At 40.5% G+C, this 25,299-nt stretch overlaps 1 protein-coding gene across 4 annotated transcripts in view; it reads right to left on the reverse strand.

Moving 5' to 3' along the window:
• The window catches only part of MCC (MCC regulator of WNT signaling pathway), a 621,876-nt gene that overhangs the window by 107,017 nt on the left and 489,560 nt on the right, over window positions 1–25,299 (reverse strand). For all 4 annotated transcript variants that reach the window (XM_037800700.1, XM_037800699.1, XM_037800701.1 and 1 more), the window contains one exon: window positions 6,880–7,022. In XM_037800700.1, the coding sequence (XP_037656628.1) occupies window positions 6,880–7,022 (143 nt within the window). The remainder of the gene's footprint in view (window positions 1–6,879; window positions 7,023–25,299) is intronic.

Here is a 25,299-nt window from a genome sequence, read left to right on the forward strand (position 1 = left end):
GCAACTTACTTTCAAGTGGCTCAGAAAAAAAGAAAAGTATACATACACATGAAAGACAGAGGGAAGGGAGCAAAACCAAATGAGGCAAAATGTTAACAACTGGTGAATCCATGCAAAGGGTTCAGGGGGGTTCATTTGACCTTTACTGTCAGCGTGATGTTTTCTCAAAATAAAAAGTTTAGGGAAAATGAAATACCATAACATTCTAGACAAGAAGGTCTGACACAGTATGGATATGAGCAGTCTAGACTGAATTCAGGAAGCATTGAGATGTTTGATTTCTCAGCACAGCTACCAGAACAGGAAAGCTCTCCTAAGAACGTGTTGGCCACATCTGGATCATCACCAAGAACACAGACTCAGCAGGGGGAAGTGACAAGACCAGGGAGCCCCCAGCCCTGCCACACCTGGACTCCACAAGGAGGGAAGGTCTCTGCGAGGTTCTCTTCTGAAAGAAAACAAGGCTGCATTTTCAGGACTTCTATTTCAGAAAATTCTTATCAGGCTTAGATTTGTTTTCATTTTTCCTGTTGTCACTTTGGATTTTTGACACAGTTTCCCTAAAGCAGCAAACTTGGTCTTAAATACGGTGAAGATGTAAGAAAGGTAACCTAAAACAAACTGCCACAAAGCTGTCCTCCAGGGGCTCTGAACTGCCCTTGTTACCTTTCTAGGATGATCCCTTTGAGCTGCCACAGGCTTCCCCTCCCCCTGCTGCCAGGTCCTGTAATATCAAAGCTCTGGCTCTAATAATACATAATTGATAGAAGTTCAGATTCACATATAATTAGTTTATTGTCTCTATTGGTTCCTAGTCATCCCAACTGGTACAGCTTTAAAATAAGATAATACTTAGTGTTGCAGAGGATGTGAGGAAACCAGGAGGAGTGTGAACTAGCACAATTTTTGGTATATGGGGGTGGGGGTGGGTGTGGGTGGGGCAATTGGCAGTATGCAAGAAAAGCATTAAAAACCATTTTTTACCTCTAAGAAGCTATCCCAAGGAAACAGGGGCATGTGTAGGGGATGGAACCCAGACCTCGCACTGTGCCTCCATGGTCCCCCACTCCACCCTCCTCCTCCTCCTGGCAGCTCTCAGAGCTTACCCCGGACCACCCTCTTCCCAGCTCCCTGAGCTCCATCCAGCCCGCCTCAGCTCAAGAGCCCCCTTTCAAGAGGGTTGTCTCTAGCCCCGGAGAGAAACCAGAGAGAAATCAGTGTTGCCCACAGCAGGCCCACCATCAGGCTAGTCCCCGCTCTGGGGCTCTCCCTGGGGCAGGCGTAGGAGAGTTTCTCAGCTGCAGAAGAGGAGGAAGATGTGCTTCAGCATCCAAATGTGGTCCACAGAATGTTCCTCACAGAAACAATGTTCATAGTGATGGTTGGGGTCTGAACAACACTAGTAAGAACCCACACTTTATTTACATGGGAGATTAAATAGGCTTTCAGAGGCTGGTCTCACATCTTTATAATGCTGGGTTTAGGGAAAATATGTCATGAGTTTCAAATAACCAAATAAACAAACCAACCTTAGGAATCATGGATTTTTGGAAAATAAAGACTGCTTACATTAGAAAACTGGTTCATGAATCCCAACAATTGAGGGTGTGCATTTTGAATAAATGTTGAAGATCCACACCTTCCCATTTATGTCTTATACCTCAAGTCACTTTTAGGGGTGGAAACATTTTAGAACAGTAGGATTAGAGGGAAATAGTCCAAAGTACTCGTACTGAAGTGGAACAGTAGTCTTTTGTGCTCTCAACCCTTGTTACTCTAAGGAAAGTTCTGGAGTGATTCTAGGTGGACTCCCCAGTCATCTGTGCCCGCCAGCATCTGCAGACAGGTCTTGTTTGACCAGGCTCAGAACACTGGGAGAAAGCACACAGTTGCCTCAGAGAGTGTCCAGTGAATCGATGTTCAAAACTTCAAAGCCTTGCCCTGGGATTGGTTCTCAGGGATGATCAACACGAACTTCTTGGGAGAAATTCAGTTGCCCAATTAATGTAAGTAGAAGAAAAATGGCAACAAAGGGCTTGGCTTGTTACATGGACTAGTCAGGTATTATCTTCAGTCCTTCCAACTTTTCCAATCTGTGGACTGCTTCTCAAAGTTTCAGAATCAGGTTACAAATAATCTAACTCTCTTAAAAAAGTCTTCGCTGGAGAAAAATTGACTACTTAGCTACCTCATTCCTAACAAAAAGCAAGTATTCTCCACATAGATCATCTTGCCTTTTGCAAACACTTCTCTCCACATCAGCAGAAATTGTTTTGGGGAGAGGCAGTGCTGCCCTTCCCTGCCCCAAATCCCCTTTCCCCACACTGAAAGGCTGCTTGACACTTCTAAACGATTTTCCTGAAGCCATTAAGCCTCATCAGCCTTTCAGCCAGAAAAATCTGGCTTTAACGTTAAACATATTTCATTGTCACAGCTGTGCCAAAAAGCCAGGTTTCGTGTGCAAATTCTTCCTTGGTTGTCCTCCAAAAAATACTCATACCGAGAAACGATCACACCAGTAACTCAAGTTATCTTATGCTTTCTTTCAACCCTGAAGGGTATAAGAATTTAGCATTGCTAAATTCCAGAAAAATAAGAATTTCTTACCCCAAACTAGAAGAGATCCCCCACTGCTGTGCAAAGGTCCATCTGATCCAGGATCTTGTTTTACAAATGATTGCTCCAGACAAGCTCTGCTGTTGTATTAACAGAGCTGGGAAAATAGCCTGCTGGAGAGAACACCAAACATGCTCTAACATGCATGATGCCACAAGCCTGTGGTGCACACATCTGTGCTCTGCTCTATTGCAACACCCAGAATAATTTGGTCTGAGAGTGTTGTTTCTAATAGGGAGATCTGCAAAATCTTGTTTAACTACAAACATGCTGCTATTAAGCCAGGTGTTTGTGATCACACAGCTGCTCCCTAAATTCCCCTATCAGCACTAGAGACCTCAAAGGACTGCAATAAGCCCAGCACACCAATGACAGGCATGTTTTACTGTTTAAGCAGAGGAGTGTAAAAGCAAAGCCATCTGCAGAAACATTGACATGCAGAACAAAACAACTTCATAGCTGTGTGATCTTAGAAAAATTACTTAACCTCTCTGAATGTTATCCTGATTTTACAGATGAGGAAATGGGGACCTCCTTCAAGGTTGAAGTTTAAATGTGAAGAAGCATGTAAATGTCCAACACAGAGTGAGTGAGCACAGCATGTTAGCTATTGTATCCAGTCTCTCTTTTAACTGGAACTCTGCCAAATTGAGGAAATAAAAATCCCAAGGCATGACTGATTCCTAACTTGGCTTTGTCCCTTTAATGACCTTTGTTTTTAAATGATTGTGTGATCAGGTTTGAAGGAGAGGTAATCCAATTAATTTTAAGATGCAATGTGACAGAAGCCAGGGCCCCTTCTCCTTTCTACGACCATTGAGGGAAGTCAAATCACGTTCTATGTTGTGGGTTTGCTCCTCCAGCACCTGAGGATGGTGCCTAGGAGCCAGCTAACTGAAGGGGCAGCCTGGCTCGCATGGGTAAGTTTGCTTTTTAATAAAGTGAACAGGCTGGACTTATTCCTGTTATTTTTAAATGGAGATCAGCAAATATACTGCGGCAAACTCTGCATATAGAATCCAGGTCCAGAAAACCTCTGGGCTCCTAATGCAGGTTTGCAAATATAGCAACCATAATGAAACTGCTGCTTTTTAATGATTTCCTATAACGGTGTTTACATATGGAAGCTTTTTCTCCTATTGAAGCAGTTTGGCAGAGGAATAAGAGGCAGACGTCCAGTTTTGATTAGCGAGCACATTGCTGCACTCTGTGCTGAGTCCTAAATGGGCTCCTTGTAGTGTTTGTAGATGGTCTCAGGTCTCCAAGAGGAGCTCCAAGAGTCCACAGTATGTGTGTGGATACAGACTGGGTATATACCCATCTAAGTGTATCCCTGCGTTTCCCAAACTTATTTGATTATGAAACTTTGTTGCTTATGAATCTTATTAACTTCATAAAATACAATCTGAGAGAAATGAATAGAGTGTTCAGCTCAGGGCAACCCTTTGTGAAGTCTGGAAACTTGGTAACTGCTTGAACCTTCCGACTGCTTAAGGCAGGGTTTAGAATCTTGGGGCTGCTAGGGTCAGAGACCTACGATGCTGATATGAACTTAAAATGTAGGACTTGGGCCCAAGGCTGGGGTGCTGGAGGCAGTTATGTGCGCAGTAACAAAAAGCCCAGGGACCGGGTTCAGGTTGGTTTGAGAGGCAGTTTCAGGTTGAAGCCAAGGCCCAGGGCTTGGAGAGGCATCTCCACTCCTCAAAGCATTTCTGTCTGGCATAAAACAGCCTCAATGTACAGCTCCCAGTGACCTTGATGCAGCTAAATCTATCTTGTTTAGCCTCAGCAGCCAACCCTGCTGCTGACCACTTCTTTCTTATTGTAGCCTTCTTTGCCAACTGGCTTCCAGGACATCACTCTCCTTATTTCCTTCCTCCATCTTTGGCTGACTGGTTGGTTGATGGATTCATTTCAATACGTATCTTTGAACACGTAGTATGTGGACACAGAGCCCCGTGGTGGCCTCTGGAGATAAACTTGCAGATAAAACAAACATGCTTCTTGTCTGGTAGAGTTTGGTGGGAAAATAAGTCGAGCAAATAAATACAAGTACACACTTTTAAACTTCAATGTGATATAAGAAGGAAACAAAATAGGACAATGACAGAGCCAACACAGGGACTTGCATAAACTGGCTTACTGAGGAGGTACATTTAACTGATAGTGAAATTAGGAAAGGCGCATCCCTGCCAAGAGACCCTGCTGAGTCTCCTTAACAGCTAGTGATTCCCAAGCCTTCAGCCTCCAGCTCCTTCCACTTCTCAGTCTCTATTCATCAACATCCATGGCTTCAGTTACCATCTACAAACATCCTGACGTCTCCCAATGGTTTTTCTTTAGCCCAGCCTCCTCTCTTGGCTTCATCTGTGTATATCTGACTACCTGTTAAACATCTTCACTCAGATATCGCAAAACCCATGCCCAAATATGACCTAAATAAGACCCATGATCTCTCACCCACTGATCCCCCACTCCCAAATACCAGGAAAGCAAAACAAAACAAAATAAAAAACTAGAGCAAAACAACCTTGTCCTTTTGTCATGCTCCCATTTTGGTGATGGGCCCCATGGTCCATCTGTTTTGCAAACCACACACTTATGGGACCACCCCCCACCTTCTCCCTTACCATCTGTTTCCAGTCCTTCAGCAAATCTTAACAATTTTATACCTTTTCTATATCCTTCTGCTTTTCTACAGCTGAACTGTCACTACTCTAATCCTAGTAACAATTTTATGCACCTAGACTTTTGCAATGGTTTTCTAGTTGGCTTCCCCATTTACCCTTAACCCACTGATCCATTCTCCACACTACAAAGGGTTGATTCGAAATGCAAACCAAAGATTCTCATCCCGTTTCTCCACTATGTAAAATCTTTCAGTAGCTTCTTGTGGTCTTTGGATAAAGGTCAAACTCTCTAACATGGTTAGCAAGACCCTGCGTGATCTGGCCCTGCCTAGCTCTCCAGTCTCCATCTCACCCCTCTCTGCCCTCCAGCCACAATGGCCTTCTCCTACCTCCTCCAATTTGCCATGCATCCCCCACCTCACTGGAAACCCTCCCCTCCTTTACCTGCTTAATTCTGACTCACCCTCCGGCTATCAGGTCAAATGGCACTTCCTTGAAGAAGCCTTCCGGGAACACCAGACTGGACTAATCTCTTTTGATACATTATCCTGGTACTATGCTCACTAATTTTATAGCACTTATATAGGTTTATAATTAAGACATATATGTGTAATATTTTACTAGAGTTTGTTTCCTGAACTAAACTTTAGGTTCTATTAAAACTGCACTATATTTACTCTTCCTTCTCCTGGTTCTTCTTCCATCTCTTCATCTCCCCTACACTTACTTCTTCCATCTCTCCTATACAGAAGCATTGCCCAAGATATGGTGCCCCACCCTCTTTTGACTCCATGCCCTTTCAACCATAGGGATCTCTTAATTCAGAACACTTCAAAGCCATATCCCAAACCCCAATCTCTGTCCAAACATCTGGGTAGGCATTTCCAACCAGACCAGTGGGTTTGCAACATTTTGACTGCAACCCATAGTTAGAACAATATTTTATTTGCCGACCTTGTATATACACACATGCAATAAATGAGTTTGATGAAACAATACTATTTTATTTTTTTCTTATTCAAATCCATTTAAAAATATTTTATTTTTCATATAACTTCAAGACTCACTCATGGGTCATGACCTGCAGTTTAAACACACTATCCTAGATATTTCCACATGGACATTTCTTTACAACTACAGACATGTTTATTTCCCAACTTATTTCTCAACCAAATCTCCTTATTAAGGAGTAGGATCATTTTCTTAGTCACTCAGGATCAACATGTTGGAGTCATTTGGGTTTCCTCTGTCTTACCCAACAGTTCATCAAATCTATAGGTTCTTGCACTGCTATGCATCACTGCCCATTCCATCCTTTCCATTCCCACCACCCTAGTTCAGATTTTACTATAATATGGAGCACTGCAATAGCCTTCTGAACTCGTTCCCTGCAACCAGAATTTTCAACTATGTTGAATCACAAACATATCAGGGCAGAAAGCTAATTCAGCCCTCCAGTTCCATTTTGACCAACAAACCAACAAAATTTCTAAGGGACTGAAAGAGATGTGTGTTCATCCACTCACCAGACTCCTTGAATTACTAATTTTAATTCAGGCTGCCTCACATTTCTAAAATTCCTATTACATCCAGAGGTAAAACTCTGGCACAGTGGTCCTGGAAGCAGACTCACCCATGTCAGCAGTGACCATGGTGGACTGGTTTTCGGGGATGGAGGCAGAGGTCTGGTCTTGGTCTATGCTTCGAGAGTCCTCATTGACCTCATGTTGGCTCTGGCTGAGCTCCGATCGCAGCTCTGAATACTCATCTTCTTCCCTAAAAAAAAAAAAAGGTGAGTCAGCCACCACTCACATCCTTCTAGGGAATATGTCTTTTGAGGACAAGGAGGACATATCCAAGAGAAGACAGATTCCCCCACCCCAGGCCACGTGGACCAGGATTCCTTTCAGGCCAAAAAGATGGTGACATCAATGGTTGGCGTGTGACAGCGGAAGGATGCTTCTGTGTCTTCATACATAGCTGTGGACTGCACAAGATTCATCAGCCTACTTTTCCTGAAGAAATCAAAGTTCTTTACCCCTCAAATTCTGGGGTTGAAAACAAGTGAACAAACGAAAAATCCTAAGACTATTAGCACTGAGGCTCCAGTAAGCAAAAAAAAAAAAAAGCAAGAATCTAGCGAACAGGAATGGCACGCCCCGTCACCCGGGAGAGTCCCACTGGCAGACTTTCTTCTTGGAAGAAGACATGCAGAGATATTGGGTCTGGAGCTACTAGAAAAGCAGAACCTCATCCAGGCAGACCTTGGCAGATCCTTTGAGATGTACATGGATCAGCAATTCTAACAAATGCCACACTTTCTTTCCCTAAAGGAAATGGGTGGGATTAAGGGGTAAGGAAAGAGGAAGGAGGGGAAAAGTGCAAACGGAGAAAATACCACTCAGTGGTCTATTTCCTTCATCTTGCATTTGTTAACAGGAAGCCAACATTTAAATGCAGCCATGTTTCATTTTCACAAGCACATCCACCCCTTCTCTGTCCTTCACGGATCCCTCAAAACTATGGTGTCTGAATTGGACTTTCAGCAAGTCAAGAAAACTTAGAATTGTAGCATGTTCTGCCAGTTTGGATGTATTATGTCCCCCAAAATGCCATGTTTTCTGATTCAATCTTGTGGGGGCAGATGTGTTAGTGTTGATTAGACTGGAATTCTTTGATAGAGTGTTTCCATGGAGATGTGACTCAGTCAACTGTGAGTGAAATGTTTGATTGGATAATTTCCATGGAGGTGTTACCCTGCCCATTCAGGGTGGGTGTTAATTGGATCACTGGATAAAGGAGTTCACAGACAGAAGGACCTCAGAGCAACTGAAAGTGACATTTTGAAGAAGAGCTGCAGCTAAGAGAAGACAGAACATCCCAAGAGCAATATTCTGGAGAATGCCATTTTCAAACACAACCTGGGAGCAAGCAGATGCCAGCCACGTGCCTTCCCAGCTAACAGAGGTTTTTCGGATGCCAATGGCCTTTCTACAGTGAAAGTACCCTGTTGTTGATGTCTTACCTTGGACACTTTATGGCCTTAAAACTGTAACTGTGTAACCAGGTAAACCCCCCTTTATAAAAGCCGAAATGGTATTTTGCATTCTGGCAGCATTAGCAAACTGGAACACAAGTATTTCAAAGCATCACATTCCCCACACCCTACATCATCACCATACATACACACACACTGGACAGTGGGGAAGAAAACAAAATTAATCCCCTTTGAAGCATTTATTTTGCAAGAAAGAAGGAAGACAAAGTTGTCAGGGGATTTAACTGTGGGGTTTGAAGACTACTGGTGTCTGCTCAGTCCCAGGGGAGGGAATCTGTGAAGAAACCTCGGAAGAGAAGAAACCCTCTCAGCCTGGCATTTGTTTTAAGCTGTGAACAACCATGGGGGCAGAATGTCCACAGTCTTGCTTGGGTTTTGGGTAGACCAACATGGTGAGTGGTGATCACTGGGGTTTGAGAAGAAGTAATTGCCATTCTAAGTTAAGGAAATACATCCATAAATCAGAGAAATGTAAGGAACACTCCAGAGTCCTCAAGTAATCAGTAGCTTCCCAGGAGAGGGATTAAGGTGAACCGCTGCTTTCTAAGGTATTTTTAATAAAAGCCATTCAAAAATCTGGGAAGATTTTAAACATACATAACGCCCTTGGCCATGAAAAATATGAATTAGAATGGGAGTGGTGAAGGCATAAAAATATAGGTTAATAATCTGTGAATAAGCTATTTAGTAGACATTTGGAAAAGTCAACAATAATTAGCTTTATGGGGAAAAAAAACAATTAAAAAGTACTCTTTAGAGCTGCCATTTTGGTCGAGAGGGTAATTGTGCAGTGATATATCAGCTCTCCTTTCAATCAGCACTTAAAATTCTAATTTTACTTAATGGGAGATTTTGTGGATGATGAATAAATTACCTTTGTTGCAAGGCCAATGTAATCAGCTGCAGCCTGGCTGAGATAGTTTTACAGTCAGGAAAGCTAGTGATAAATGCTGCTGCTGTTTCTCTGGTGTAAACGGCATTTACAAAACCTTTAGTAGCCACCTGAAACCCTCCTGGCTTGGCAGGTTCCAAAACAGATAGTGCCTGCCAAGTCTCTTGCTTTGTACTGTTATTTCTAGGGATTACTGGGATGACTCTACAAAGGAATGAATAGGAAGGGGTGGGAGAGGAAACACACAGTCAGCACACAGCCTGAAGAAGAACTGTGCCTTACTAGTACTGTCATGAATTGTGGGTTGAATTGTCCTCCAAAAAAGATATATTCAAGTCCTACCCTCTGGTTCCTGTGAATATGACCTTATTTGGAAATAGGGACTTTGCAGATTTAATCAAGTTAAACTAAGGTCATACTGGATTAGGGTGGGTCCTAAAACCAATGTCTGGTGCCTCAAAAGAGAAAGGAGGGGGACATTTGGTCACAGACACAGAAGAGACACACAGGGAAGAAGGCCATGTGACAACAGAAACAGAAATTGAAGCTGTGAGCCAAGGAATGGCAAGGATTGCCGACAAACCACCAGAAGCTAGGAAGAGATTCTTCCACTAGGGTGTTCGGAAGGAACGGGGACCTGCTGACACCTTGATTTTGGATACCTAGCCCCCAGAACTGAGAGAGAATAAATTTCTCTTGTTTTAAGCTATACCCAGTTTGTGGTAATCTGTGATAGTCCTAGGAAACTAACATGTCATCTTCAACAAAAGGATTGCGATGTCATGAAATTCAAACAAGTGATCCCATGCAAAATATTTGAACACCAAAACAAGGAAATAGGAAAGCCATGGCTAGATGGAGTCCACCATCTGGGAGACAAACATGTTCATGACCAACTCTAACCTAAGAAGGAAGCTGTGGGTGTATACACAGAAGGAGCATCTGGGGCTGCTGGTGGGTGGTGACCAGGAAGACATCCTGGAGGAAGCAATACTCAAGGTGAGACTCAGCAAGCAGATTTTGGATAGGTTATGAGGGTGGAAGGGCACATGCAAAGGCTCAGAGTTGTGAACAGGTGGAGCTGGGTGAGTGTAAGTGGTTCAAAATGGCTGAAACCAAACTGGGGTACAGGATGGAAACATGAGGCTGGAGAGACCTTGGGGACCTCACGGCAGGGGCCCTTCCTGCAAAGCGGAAAGACTTAGGATGGATGCTGAAGGTATCTGGAGCCACTGAGGATTTCCCATCTGAAAAACACAGTAAGAGTTGTGGCTGTGGAGAACGGACTTCTGAAACCCCCAAAACAGGTGATTTCAGGATTCCAGGCGAGAAATGACAAAGGCCTAACCTACAGAAGTGATGGTGAATAGGGAGGAAGAGGCAGATTCAAAGTTCTTTCGGAGGCAGAATCCATGGTACCTGGTGGCTAAGTGGAAGTTAGAGAAGGCGAGGAAGGGGTCAGGGATGGCTCCAGGGGTTCCAGAAGAGGGAAGGATCCCTACACTGGAGGATCAGTGTCCTACATTGTGACCAGTGAAGAGCCAGAGGCCTAGAGATGCTGCCCTGACCTGGGGTAAATAGAACGAGGCTGTGACTGCAAAACAGATGGACTTAAGGCCCAGCTCTGGCAGGCCTCTTTGCACAGCCTGCTGCCCCCCAGTGGCCTTGAGCTCACAGCTGTCCATCAAGGGACCATTCCTGAAGCAAGTCTCCAACTGTACATGCAAGAAAACAATAAATATGCTCATTTGTTTGCATAGAAAATACTGCCTGAGTTTCAGAGCCCTCATTACTATAACTACAGCAACTTGGCGAGACTACTCCAGCTCATAACAGAATCATGTACCTATGGAAAGAGGAGCAGTTGGACCCGAGACCCTTACTATGGGCTTCCCACTGGGCCCAGGGAAATGCTACTCTAGTGACTGGCACCTCGTGGCTCTGAATGAACATGACTTGGGCAGAGCGTGCAGACTTGGAGGCATGTCCATCTTGGAGAGATAGAGCATCCTGCCCTCCCTCACTGGATTCTCCTTCCTGCTCCATCCAGCCTTGCAGGAGCTTTGCACAGTTCACCAACCTTCTCTCTGCCTTGGAGGAATACCTGGGAGGACAGGTAGAAACAGAGACCCAGACTCCTCACGGCCATGGAATGTCGGGCTGCAATGCACTGTCACCTTTGCCGCCCCTGGTTTTTCCAGTTAGTGCTGAATACCAAATGGCTTTCACATGGTTTAAAGGAATACATTGTGAAACCCTAGTCTTAATTTCATAACAGGAGCAATTTAAGCACTGGATTAACTACAGCTATGTGTGGTTTGCTTGCAATATAAAAATATTATAAAGTTTGCGTGAACCTATTGTTTCTCCACTAACTTTGGCAAAAATCATGGCATTGCATAACCATATGGTCTCCCGTAGGCATCATTCTGGAAAGGAGGTTGGTACCTGGGAATGGGAAATGACAAAAGCTAATTCTTCCAGGGCACTTTGTAAATCAACATCCAATTTGGGATGACAGCATATGTAGACTGATGCTTGGGGACTTGATCTTTCAGGAGGATTGGCCCATCAGAAGCAATGAAACAAGAAATAAAAAATACTCTACTGGTCCATGGTAGTTTGACAAAGGCATAAATTTTTTCAAAATGTTTGTTGTGGTAACATATGTACAACATAAAACTTCCCATTTTAACCACTTTCAAGTACACAATTCAGTGATGTTAACTGCATCCACAATGTTGTGGTATCACTACCACCATCCATTCCCAAACCTTTTCATCACCCCAAACAGAAACTCTGTACCAATTAAGCATTAACTGGTCCACCACCTATCCTGCCTCTGCTCCTGGTAACACAAATTCTAATTTCTGACTCTATGAATTTGCATAGGCTAATTATTCCTTACAAGTGAGACCATCCAATATTTGTCTTTTTGTGTCTGGCATATTTAACTGAATATGACTTCTTCAAGGTTCATCTATGTTGTAGCATGTGTCAGAACTCCATTCCTTTTGGTGCAAAGGCAAGAATTTGAGGTGTGCCTTCATGGCCTGCTCTGCACAGAAGTGAGTCAGCTATCACCCTGGTGGTGATGGTGTCTGGCCAACCACACGGCACCAGCAGCTCAAAGTGACTTTACTATTTGCTTCCTTATTTTGCGTATGTAGTAACTCTTGTCTAGTGATAACTTATGTCTTTGGCAGGAAAATGCCTCCAAAAAGAACACCAACTGCTAACACAGGAGATGAAGAGAAGGATAAAGTAAACAGGCCCAAGAGATTATTTTGAACCAGAAAAACAGAAGCTTTGATAAACTGATAAATCTGGATGCTATATGGTAGTTTAATATTTAGGGAAATACAAAGTTCTCAGGTATTATCCCTTGGAACATAAAGGATCATCTCAGAGTAGTACAAATATACATTATTGCATTGATTTAGAAGCTTATGTGAAGTGTTTCTCTGTTCCTCTATTTAGAGTTGCTATGATTAATGCTTGCTCCTGGCTTTAAAACAAAAACAAAGCAAACAAAAAAACTGCTCCTATGGAGACAGATATTAGATTGTATATATGCCTATGTAATGACGAGCAATGGCAAAAAATTTGTAGATTGCTCATCTTGGTAAGGATTGAGAGACCATGTAAGCCAGGATGGACACCTTTATTTTATAAAGAGAGCTGAGGCTCCCAGGGGCATGACTAGTTGGTAGCAGAGTCTAATTCCTTTCTAGGTTTAGTACCAATGAAACAACAATCTAATACTGTGACCTAGGGAAAGATGTTTGTTGTTTATTTTTAAAGATTCCTTCTCTTTATTGTCTATGGATGAAATGATCTATTCCGAAAAGGGAAAAGTCAATTAATGCATAATTCTCACAGTGCTTTCCAGATTTTCAAGCTGAAATACTACAAAGTCAGCAGTATTTGACAAAATATCGTATCATTAGCCTATGGCCATATTTACTTTATTAGGGGGTGCATGTTCATGCCTTGTCACTGGATTGGAGTGATTTGTGAAGAAGACCCAGGGTGGACATCTGTCTGTCTGGCATTGGTCAACTGTGGCCAGCCAACCCAACCTATCTGAACTGGTGTTTTTTGTTGAACTACACCCTGTCAATCTTACAATTAAAGGCAGGCTTGCCCTAAAATGGCTGTCATTCTTTTAATGAACAAAATTTTTAGATACAGGGAGGAAAAGTATGCTTTTCAGTTCTCTCCAAGGATCTATAGCAGGAAAGAAGTGATGAGTAGGATCCTGATTCCTTCAGTTCTACTTCTTCTTAATTTTCCATATAGTGCAGAGAAACATCAGGTTCATCTATGAGTCTTTTTGTACAATAACTGAAAAAATGGGATTTTGAAATGCTCTCATATTCATATATACATATATATATATAAAACAATCCATCCTTGTTATCAACTTTGCACCATTTTTAACAAGGTCTAAGATTCAAATTCAAGAACTTTCACATAGTGAATAAGGGTTTAATACACACCACCGAGGAAAACGGGGGAGAAACACATGTTACCTTTCCAGTTTTTACTTTAAAATCATTATATTCTACTTTTTAGGCCATAAATTAATCAGAATAACATGTTTTGCTGGGAGATAAAGAGGTTTTGGTTACTCTGCATTTGAGATGCAGCAACATCACGATGGACAGATGCACCTCACAGGTTGAAATGTGGACCTAAAGATCAGAAGGATCATCAGGCTCACAGGTGCAGGTCTGAACTCTCAGTGCTCATATGATATTACAGTTGAAGGAGACTGTGGATATTATCTCAGCCCCCAAATGAGGGCTGTTTTGCAGATGAGGAGGCTGGGGCATGAAAGGATTAAGTGCTGAACCTGACATCTCACAGCTAGGAGGGGTCGTGCTTTAGGGCTATTGCCATTCAAGGAGAAAGGCTTTGGGAGAGGTCCCAAGGATCAGGGCAGAGGCTGAGGATGGGAAAGAAGAGAAGATCCAGGACCTGCAGGGTCCTAGAGGATCAAGAAGAGCAAATCAGGATGGAAGGAGAATTTAGGGTTAAAGGCCATAGAAAGGGACCAGGAACAAGAAAAGTTCACTGGATTTTTCAGCTAAGAAAGCATTGGTGATTTTCAAGCAAGAGCTTTGGCAAACTGTTAGGGTTAGAGCCAGCTGGCAGTAGGCTAAAGAGCAAACAGAAGTGAAGAGCAAACAGGAAATGAAGCAGAAAACATTGGACAGAGAAAGTTTGATATTGTGAGCATGGCTTATGGGAAAAGAAAATCGCCTTGGGAAACAAAAGATTTCATATTTAATTTCCATAGACATTTTTTTCAGTTCCAAAGCAAGCTACTGATGTACTACTTTTACATTTTCCCCACTCCATGTAATCTCCCCAAGTCAAATGAGCATTAAAAAGTCACTCATAACATAGAGTTAAGTGAAAAAGCACATATTACAAAAGAGTATGTGCTGTATGATCCAATTTCTTTAAAATATTCATAAAATTTTTAGAAGGCCATGTGTAGAAAATATTCAGTGTTTATTCCTGGAAGATGAAATAAGGTAGAGTTCAGTTAGGAAAACAATGGATGTTTCAAGTTTAAGGAATTTAATTTGGTAGTCCTGTGCTTGCCAAACTTTTGGAAGGAATGGAAAAGGGTACGTGGAAGCCCCACGAGCTGTCAGATGTGTCCTCACAGCTGTGGGCTCCTCAGAGCTGCTGGCTGCACACCTGGGCCCAGGGGCTTCACCGGGCAGGGTCTGACCATCAATGCAGGACCTCATGGCCACCAAAGCCTGCCACTGCCACGGACTGAGGGAGACTAGCCCCACCTCCTTTCTGCCTTCCAAATCCTTGAAGTGCATATCATTGGTGGAGCCTAAACTGCATTTAGAACCCAGCTGTTCAGGGTATTCAGAAAACAGTCCCAGGGTCCAGCCCCTTTGATGATGGGGAGAGAAGAACCAGGGGTAGGAACTGTACCAAGTGACAGACAATATCCATCACAGTCCATGTTCTTTGGCTACTCAGCAACTATACACCCCCTCTTACTCATATTAGATTGCCAAATTGCAATAACAATGACACCAAGCTTAAGTAACTATCCCTCATTTAAATGTAAAGGGGCTCATCTTCTCCCTGAAGTGGGAGACTCAATGTCCCATTAGTTATTGTATTCATCCCTAGGTGATCTTCACCTATGTTCTAGGTCCTAACCTAAATGTCAAATTATAAGGTTCACCAACACCAACTCACCTTAAATAAAATTACAGGGGAAAATAAGAGGGACAAAAAAGAAACTGTGTGTGTATGTGCATATATATATATACACATATATACACACACACGTGTGTGTGTATATATTATATATATATATATATATATATATATATATATATATATAATTATAGCACAGTCATCATTTCTGCAACTGGTCACGAGGTTCTAGTCAATATATTTTTTTTCCATGATGAAATCTAGATTTCCTTTATCTTTGGCCAGCACCTCAGCTATAAGAGTTGTTTATCTGGTGAAGTATTCCAAATTTTTTTTTACCGTAGGGCTTTTAGTGGATGACTTGACCTGTATTGAATTACTCTAAACTACCAACTTTTCCACCAGGCAACTTCTAGTAGGGATCTTAAAAGAATCCCGTGATTGCATAAAAGAATGTTCTTGTTTATGGGAATGGTATATGTGAATTATAGTGTTTGTTCAAGGAATTGTGCAGCTTGCTCTCATATTTCAGAAGACAGAGCAATAGATGATGGATGATAGGGAGGGAAAGAAAGAAATGGCGGTGCGACAGCATGTTAAAGTTGGTGGATTGGGGTATCGGGGGAGGGGGATCAGGGTATGCTGTGTATGGGGTTTGTATTGTTTTCACAACTGTTCCTGTAACTTTGGAAAAAAAAAAAAAAAAAAAGAATCCCGTGGACTCCAAACATAGTACTCCTTGCCCCACGTTGTGGTAACAACTCAATTTCCCCTTGATTGTCAGGCTTAATCACTCAAGCCTGTACAGTAATCTCCTTTATTTGTTAGTTTTGTGGCCTGAGGAGATCCAAGTGGTCAAGTGGCAGTCAATGGAACTACTGTTGCATTCCCTGGTGGACACATAGTTCCCTTTGGAACAAAGACCTCTAAACTAGAAGAGGACATAGTTACAAGGATGGGAAGCAACAATTTATTCTTTTATCATATTTTTCATTTTAGAATATGACATATATACATAGAAGTGATAACTTTCCGAATGCAATTTAACAATTAGTTAAAAAGCAGAGCAAATTTCTAAGAATATTATAGGTTATAGTTCTACAGTTTCAGTCATTTCCTTGTGAAATATAATGTATACAAAAAGGTAATATCTTGCAAAGTATGATTTAACAGATACAGAGAAGATTAGCATAACCCCTGTGCAACAATTTATTTTTAAGTGAATTTTCAAGTGTAAGAGTGAGAGGAGTCACTTTTACTTCTGTCTCTTGATCTCTGGATCTCTAACTAAAAGAAAAGCAGTATTACACTGCTGCTATTTGGGAGCATTCTTCACATCTCCAGGGCAACTTCCTAAACTGGAAACATTTCATCCCAGATGGGGCCATAACTAAGTTCACTATGGGATGGAGTCAGGCCAAAGTGCCAATTGTCACCCAACATTCCTAAGTCCCCATTCTGAATGGTAGACCACAGTGATGTGTTGGGTCTCCAGGGACTATAATCAGCTAAGAGCTAGTGTCCAGTAATCACCCCAGAATATGGATATCTCTTTTCCCCACTGCAAGTCATCCTCATAAGTGGCTGCAGTTCTCTTTGGAAGGACTAGAAAGAAGACTTACTGTACCTATTTGAGGCAGGGTTGTACACATCTCTTTAATTCGAGGGGCTCTGGGTCTGGCTCTGCAAATTGGGCCTTAAGGAGACTGCAAAAGAGGCCACGAAACTCCCTTGTGGTGGTAAGTCAAGTCTGTGTTCACCAGACCAGAGCTTTTTTTGTTTATAAAGTAAAACTTCAATAGGCTGCGCATTTGTATCAGTCTGAGAGACTCCACGATCAATTAGCCCCTACCAAAGGTCCCTACAGGTCAAGCCATTTTGATTACTATTCTGGCCCCGATCTGATACAATAAACCAAGACCAAGTGGACAACAGCAGTTAAGTGGTATTAAGGTCCCAGTTTAATGCATCATCTCCTAGTGAACATTCCTGACTCCCTTGGCCTCTGAATTCCTTCTACATTATGCCAGGGAAGTTCCAGTAGTCCTCTGTTGTGTCTAGGTTTCAGTCAGTCAAATTGCTGAAGCTGACATCCAGAATCTCTGGTAGATACAGTCACAGCAATAAATTCATCGTCAATCCAATACTGCATTCCTTCCTTAGACCTTAATTCTCCATATATTCCCCCAAGTTTCTGTGAATATAAATGAACACAATCTTCCAAATCTTTTGGTGTTGTAGCTGTATCTCCCCATGTTGAACTTTCTACTTATCCCCCTGGGCATGCTGGAATATAACTACTTTCAGGCCTAGGGACTGATAAAGAGGAATGGAGATGCCTGACATGCCCTTTCAAGAGGATTTCATCAAGGTTGAATGAGATGGTTAATGAGTGTCCAGACAAGGTAGGACTAGCTCTATCAGACTAGGACAGGGGACTGCTTCTGCTGGAAGGGTAGCTCAGTGGGGTTTGCATCTAGCAATTTAGATTCAACTTATCTACCCAATGTCCCCATTCAAATTCTCAGTTTCTTTTTTTTTTCTGTTTAATCTTAACCTAAGAGATCTAAAATGGCTATGTGTTCAATTTACCCTGGAATTCAAAACCCTGTAGTGTCTGATTATTGGCTATATTAACCCTGTGGCTACAAGAGATGGGAGAATCTTCTAGGCAGCTGGAGAAGGATGCTGGTCCTCTGAGATAAAATTCAAAGCTATGAGCTTGCCTGTTTTCTCAAGTGATTCAGTATTGTTTCAGTGTGGCTATATCTTAGCTTATGTAAACTACTCCCTTATTAATCCTTATGAATGATTTTTCAGCTTCTCTAATAAATTTCTGGCTCAGGTCCAGAAGAAAGGGACAAGAGAGTCTATGAGGTACAACCATGTACCCAACTAGTGTGACAATCATTTCTCTAGACCCTGAATATGCCAGGCCAGTTAGTTTGTCCAAGGCTTCTGGATGCTACTGTACTGAGCCTATCACAGCATCTCAGGACCTAAGGCCAAACCACTCCCTGGACTCCTGGGGGCTGAGGAGATGCCTTAGCCACTAGAGATCAGACAGACCCTTGTTCAGACTTCTGGGAAAGCAGCAGGAGTAGGAGCTCCAGGACTCAGTTCTTTCCTCCAAAACAGCTAGTAAAAAGGCAAGAACTATCTGAAACAACTGTTCTGGGGACTCTGGAGACCAGAAGAATGCTGTACAGCATACAGGTGAGAGGAGGAAGTGGCTGATAACTACTATAAAGCACTGTGAATAGCCCTCTCTGTACAGCTGCTGTGGTACCCACCCCCACTCTCATGGCACGCTGCTTCAGGATCTAGTACCTGGCTAGCTTCTGCTGACAGAAAGGGATATAAAAATCCTCTTCCCCAAGGAAAATGGGAGGGCACGGGTGAGCACTGATCACAGCTTTTGATTTGCGAATATGGATCACCGGGTCCCAGTCCTGAGCTGTTGTTTCAACCTGCCCCCAACAGGGGCCGAGGCAGTGGAGATTTAAAGACCCAGGCCCTCTCAGAGCTGTGGGGAATAGTTTGCAGAAGGATACCATCTGCTGGGCAGGTCAGGAAAGTCCAGCTTCAGGGAACTGTCAAAGAGGCTTTTGGTGTCCATCCTGATTCCCTCCCCAGGACACTTGAAGCTGGTCAATGGCCCCTTTGTGGGTCCCTGGTCTTGTTTTGGCTAGGTAATACTGAGTTGGGAAAATCCTTTCTGGGGAGACCCTTCTCCCAGAATTTGCCCTCCAGCCAAAAGCAGTTAGAGACAATGAAAGGAGTGTAAAAACTATACAGGCAAAACAAAACCAGAACAGATCAAGATTCCCAGAGAAGAAGCAAAGGAAAGGAAGCTTTCTCCTGGGGGTGAAAAAATTGCATAAAAAACGCAATCAGAAAAATTGCACTGCATATCCAGAGCAAAAATCAGGTGAAGAGGAACTGAAAAAATATGATAAGTTAAACATGGGCTACTCTAAAATTCTAGAATAAGTTGAACCAACTGCGAAAGAAGATCCTTAACACAAAGCCAATGAACAATAAAAATCTAGGCAGAGAGAGAAACTGACCTTTGGAATAAACTCATTAAGATAATCAGATTCTTAGACTCAGCAAAAAATTACAACCCATACTAAGAAACAGGAAGATACGGCCCAGTTAAGGGAACAAATTAAAACTTCAGAGGAGACACAGAATTTGGAACAATTAATCAAAGATGTTCAAAAAAATCTAAATCAATTTAAGGAGATGAAAGAAAAATATGGCTAAAGAAATAAAGGATATTAAGAAGACACTGGGTGAACATAAAGAAGAAACTTAAAACATGCAAAGAAAAATAACAGAACTTATGAATACGAAAGGCAAAATAGAAGACATTAAAAACACATTAGAGGCATATCACAGCAGATGTGAACGGGCAGAAGAAAGAATCAGTGAACTAAAAGACAGGACAATTGAAATCTTACAGACAAAGAAAAGAATGGAAAAAATTGAGCAGGGTCTTAAGGATGTGAATGACAACACAAAGTGCACAAACACACCAAAGGAGAAGAAAAGGGAAAAGGGGCAGAAATAATATTTGAGGAAATAGAGAGTTTCCCAACTCTTATGAAAGACATAAATACATATATACCAAACAAGTGTAAAATATTCCAAACAGAATACATCTTAATAGACCTACAATGAGACACAGGCTAATCAGAATGTCAAATGCCAAAGAAGAGAGAATCCTGAAAGCAGCAAGAGAAAAGTGATTCATCAACATATAAGGGATCTGCAATAAGATTAAGTTCCAATTTCTCATAAGAAACCATGGAGGTGAGACGGCAGTGGTATGATATATTTAAGGTACTGAAAGAGAAAAACTGCCAGCCCCAAATTCTTTATCTGGCAAAACTGTCCTTGAAAAGTGAGAGTTTAAAACGTTCACAGATAAACAGAAACTGAGAGAGTTCATCACCAAGAGATCTGCCCTACAAAAAATACTAAAGTGAGTTCTGTAGGATGAAAGGAAAAGACAGGAGAGAGAGACTTGGAGTAGTGTGAAGAAATGAAGATTATCGTCAGTAAGGGTAACTAAAAGAGTAAAAAGAGAGAGAAAAAGATACGACATATAAAAAACAAATGACAACATGACTAAAGTACTGCCTTTACAGTAATAACATTTAATGTTGATGGATTAAACTCCCCAGTCAAAAGACACAGATTAGCAGAATAGATTAAAAAAAAATGATACAACTATATGCTGTTTACAAGGACTCACCTTAGACCCAAAGTCATTATTAGGTAGAAAGTGAAAGGTTAGAAAAAGATATTCCATGCAAGCAGCAACCAAAAAAGAGCTGGAGTACTATACTAATATAGGAGAGAATAGACTTTAAATGCAAAACTGTTATAAGAGACAAAGAAGGACACTATATTTTAATAAAAGGGCAATCCACCAAGAAGAAATAATAATCATAAACATTTATACACCCAACCATGTAGCCCCAAAATACACAAGGCAAACAGTGGAAAAACTGAAGGACAAAATATGTACCAATAATAGTTGGAGACATCAATACATCACTTTTATCACTAGATAGAACATCTAGAAAGAGAACCAATGAGGAAACAGAGATCTTGATTAATATGATAAATGAATTAGACATAACAGACACAGACAGAAGACTGCATCCCACAACAGCAGGATATACCTTCTTCTCAAGTGTGTATGGATCATTCTCCTGGAGAGACCACAAGTTGGATTGCAGAACAAGTCACAATAAATTTAAAAATATTGAAATATGAACAAAATGGAATGAAACCGGAAATCAATAACAGGTAGAGAACTGTAAAATTCACAAACACATGGAAGTTAATACACAATCACTGGGTCAAAAAAGAAATTGCAAGAAAATCAGTAAATATCTTGAGGCAAATGAAAACTAGAACACAACTGATCAAAACTCATGGGATGCAACAAAGACGGTAATGAGAGGGAAATGTATAGCCCTAAAAGCTTACATTAAAAAAAGAAGAGCTAAAATCAAAGACCTAACTTCACACCTGGAGGAACTAGAAAAAGAACTGCTTGCTTTGGGAGTAGTTTGCTGAAGGAAAAAAATAACAAAGATTACAGAAGAAAAAAATGAAATTGAGAATAAATTTTTAAAAAAGCAATAGAGAGAATTAACAAAACCAAAATTTCATTCTTTGAGAAGATCAATAAAATTGACAAACCCTTAGCTAGACTGACAAAGAAAAAGAGAGAAGACGTAAATAAATAAAATCAGAAATGAAAGGAGGATATTACTACTGACCTCACAGAAATAAAAAAAGATCATAAGAGGATACTATGAACAACTGTATACCAACAAATTAGGCAACTTAGATGAAATGGACAAATTCCTGGAAACACATGCACAACCTACACTGACTCTAAAAAATAGAAGACTTCAGCAGAGCAATTACAAGTAAAGAGATTAAGACAGTCATCAAAAACCTCTTGGCTTCAGGCACAAAAAGAGAGATATTGTATGTTACCACTAATGTGAATTCTGTGAAAAATGTACAATGTTGTATACTGTAGAATGTAGGGGACCTAAAGATACCAATTAGTGGAGGGGGAATGATAATCTAGTAAGAACAGATAAACTATGGAGGGTAATCTCAAGGTTATGGGAATGCTCAGGAATGATTATGGTTTGTAAACTTTCTTGGATATAGTAAGATCATGTTGGAAGCAATAGAGTTATTTTAGGTTTTTTTTTCTCTTATTCCTTTGTTTTCTTAGGGGTTGTTAATTTTTCTTGGGGTATGGTAGGAACATGTTGGAAGCAATGTAGTTATTTTAGATTATTTGTTTTTCTTACTCCTCTGTTTGGACATGGTTTATTAATTTTCTTGGGGTATGGTAGGAACATATTGGAAGCAAAGTAGTTATTTTAGGTTATTTGTTTTCCTTAATCCATTGCTTTGTTTGAAATGTTGTGGGTTTTTTTGGTTGTTGTTTTGCCTGTTTGTTTTTAATTTTTGATAAACAAAGTTAAAAATTGAAAAAAATCAGTAGAAAAATGGGAGTAAAAACTAAATGACAAATGGGGTGGGATGGGGGGATGGTTTGGGTATTCTCTTTTCACTTTTATTTTTTATTCTTATTCTGATTCTTTCTGATGTAAGGAAAATGTTCAGAAATAGATTGTGGTGATGAACGCATAACTATATGATCATACTGTGAACAGCTGATTGTATACCATGGATGACTGTATGGTTTGTGAATATATTTCAATAAAACTAAATTAAAAAAACAAAAAAAAACAAAAAAAAAAACCTCTTGGCTTCACACGTGAATTCTATCGATCATTCCAGGAAGAATTAATGCCAGTAGTGCTAAAAATCTTCCTTAAAATTCAAGAGGAGGGAACACTACTTAATTCATTTTATGAGGCCAACATCACCCTAATACCAAAGCCAGATAAAAATACTACAAGAAAATTACAGACCAATTTTTCTTAAGAATATAGATGCAAAAATCATCAGCAAAATACTTTCAAATAGAATGCAACAGCACATTAAAAGAATTATACACCATGATCACATGGGTTCTATCTAAAGTAAGCAAGGGTGGTTTAACACAAGAAAATCAATTAAAATAATATATCACATTGACAAAATGAAGGGGGAAGATCACATAATCATCTCAATTGATGAAGAAAAGGCATTTGACAAAATCTAGCATCCTTTCTTAATAAAAAATTTGAAATACAGTTATAGAAGGAAACTTCCTCAACATGACAAAGGACATATAGGAAAAGTCCACAGCTAACATCATATTCAATGGTGAAAGACTGAAAGCCTTGCTTTAAGATCTGGAACAAGGATGCTCACTGTCACCACTGTTACTCAATATTGCACTAGATTCTAGCCAGAACAGTTAGGCAAGAAAAATAAATAAAAAGCATCCAAATTGGAAAGGAATAAGTAAAACTTTCACTATTTGCAGATCACCTCATCTTAAATACATGGAAATTTCCAAAAATCTACAAAAAAGCTCCTAGAGCTAATAAATGAGTTCAGCAAAATGATGGGATACAGCATCAACACACAAAATAGTAGTGTTTCTATATATAAGTAATGAGCAACCTGTGGAGGAAATCAAGGAAAAAAATCCATTTACAATAGCAACTAAAAGCATCAAATACCTAGGAATAAACTTAACCAAGGATGTAAAGGACTTGTACACAGAAAACTACAAAGTATTGCTAAAACAAATCAAAGGCTTAAAAAATGGATGGTTATTCACAATTATGGATTGGAAGGCTAAATACCATTAAGATGTCAATTCTACCCAAATTGATTTACAGAATCAATGCAATCCCACTAAAAATTCCAACAGTCTACAATGTATTAATAGAAAAGCCAAATTATCAAATTTATTTGGAAGGTAAGGGGTCCTGAATAGCCAAAAACATCTTGAAAAAGAAGAACAAAATTGGAGGACTCATACTTCCGGAGTTTAAAGAGTATTACAAGGCTACAGTGGTCAAAGCAGCATGGCACTGGTATAAGGATAGACGCACTGACCAATGGAATTGAATCGGAAGTACAGAAATAGACCCTCACATCTATGGCCAATTGACAATTGACAAGTCTGCCAAATCTACTCAACTGGGTCAGAATTTTCTCTTCAACATATGGTGCTGGATGAACTGGATATCCATATTGAAAAGAATGAAAGAGGACCCCTGTCTCACACCTTACACAAACCTTAACTCAAAATGGATCAGACCTAAATATAAAAACCAGGACCATAAAACTCCTAGAAGAAAATGTAGGAAAGCATCTTCAAGATCTTGTGGTAAGATGAATGAGCCTTCCTGGCGATGTGGGACATGGATTCCGGGAATGAGCCTAACCCTGACATCGAGAAATTGAGAATGCCTTTTCAACCAAAATGGGGAAAAGAAAGGCAACAAAATAAGGCTTTAGTGGCTAAGAGAATTCAAATAGAGTCAAGAGGTGGTCCTGGAGGTTACGCCTATGCAAGCTTCACCTAGATATTCCAAATGACCACAATATGATAAGCCCAAGTCAACAGTGGCCCCCAAAACCTTAAAGAACACCCAGATACCTATCTGAGACTCTATAAACATTTCACTCACTAAGTCTGTCAGAAACTTAAATCCTTCAGAGTGCTTCTATGCCAGCTAAGCCCCAAAACCCAGAGGCAACAGCCTCTTCAAAAACCTCACCTAGATTTGGCTCATAAAGTTGACACCCCTTTTCAACATGAACAGGTTAGAGTGGTCACTGCCTAGACAGCCCTGAAGATTGGGAAAGTGATTAACCTAGAGGAAGGGGTAGCAACAAGACAAGATGGAATTTAACAAAGGATTATGAACACCGAATATTCATAAAATTTTCTTTTTCTTAGTTGCCAGGGTATTAGAATAGTTAGAAGGAAAGAATTGAAATGGTGGAACCGTAAACCATAACATCCTTTGAAATTTGTTCTATTGTAATTTGAAAGCTATACCTTTTTGTATATATGCTATATTTCACAATAAGGCAATAACTGAAACTGTGGTACTATGACTTACAATAACTTTGGAAATTTCCTATATATCTACTTGTTAAATCATACTTTGAAAAATATTACATTTTTTTAATATATGTTATATTTCATAATAAGCAAATAACTGAAAATGTGGTATTGTAACCTATAACATTCTTTGAAATTTGCTGTTTAACTGCTTGTTGAATTGCACTTGGAAAGTTATCACTTTTATGTATATATGTTATATTCCATAAAAAAATGATAAAAAACGATCTTGTGGTAGGCAATGGTTAATTATACTTCACATCCAAAGCACAAGCAAAAAACAACAAAAAAAAGGTAAATGGGACCTCTTTAGAATTAA

This window comes from Choloepus didactylus, chromosome 13 (assembly GCF_015220235.1).
Source record: "Choloepus didactylus isolate mChoDid1 chromosome 13, mChoDid1.pri, whole genome shotgun sequence".
NCBI classification, from domain to species: Eukaryota; Metazoa; Chordata; class Mammalia; order Pilosa; family Megalonychidae; genus Choloepus; species Choloepus didactylus.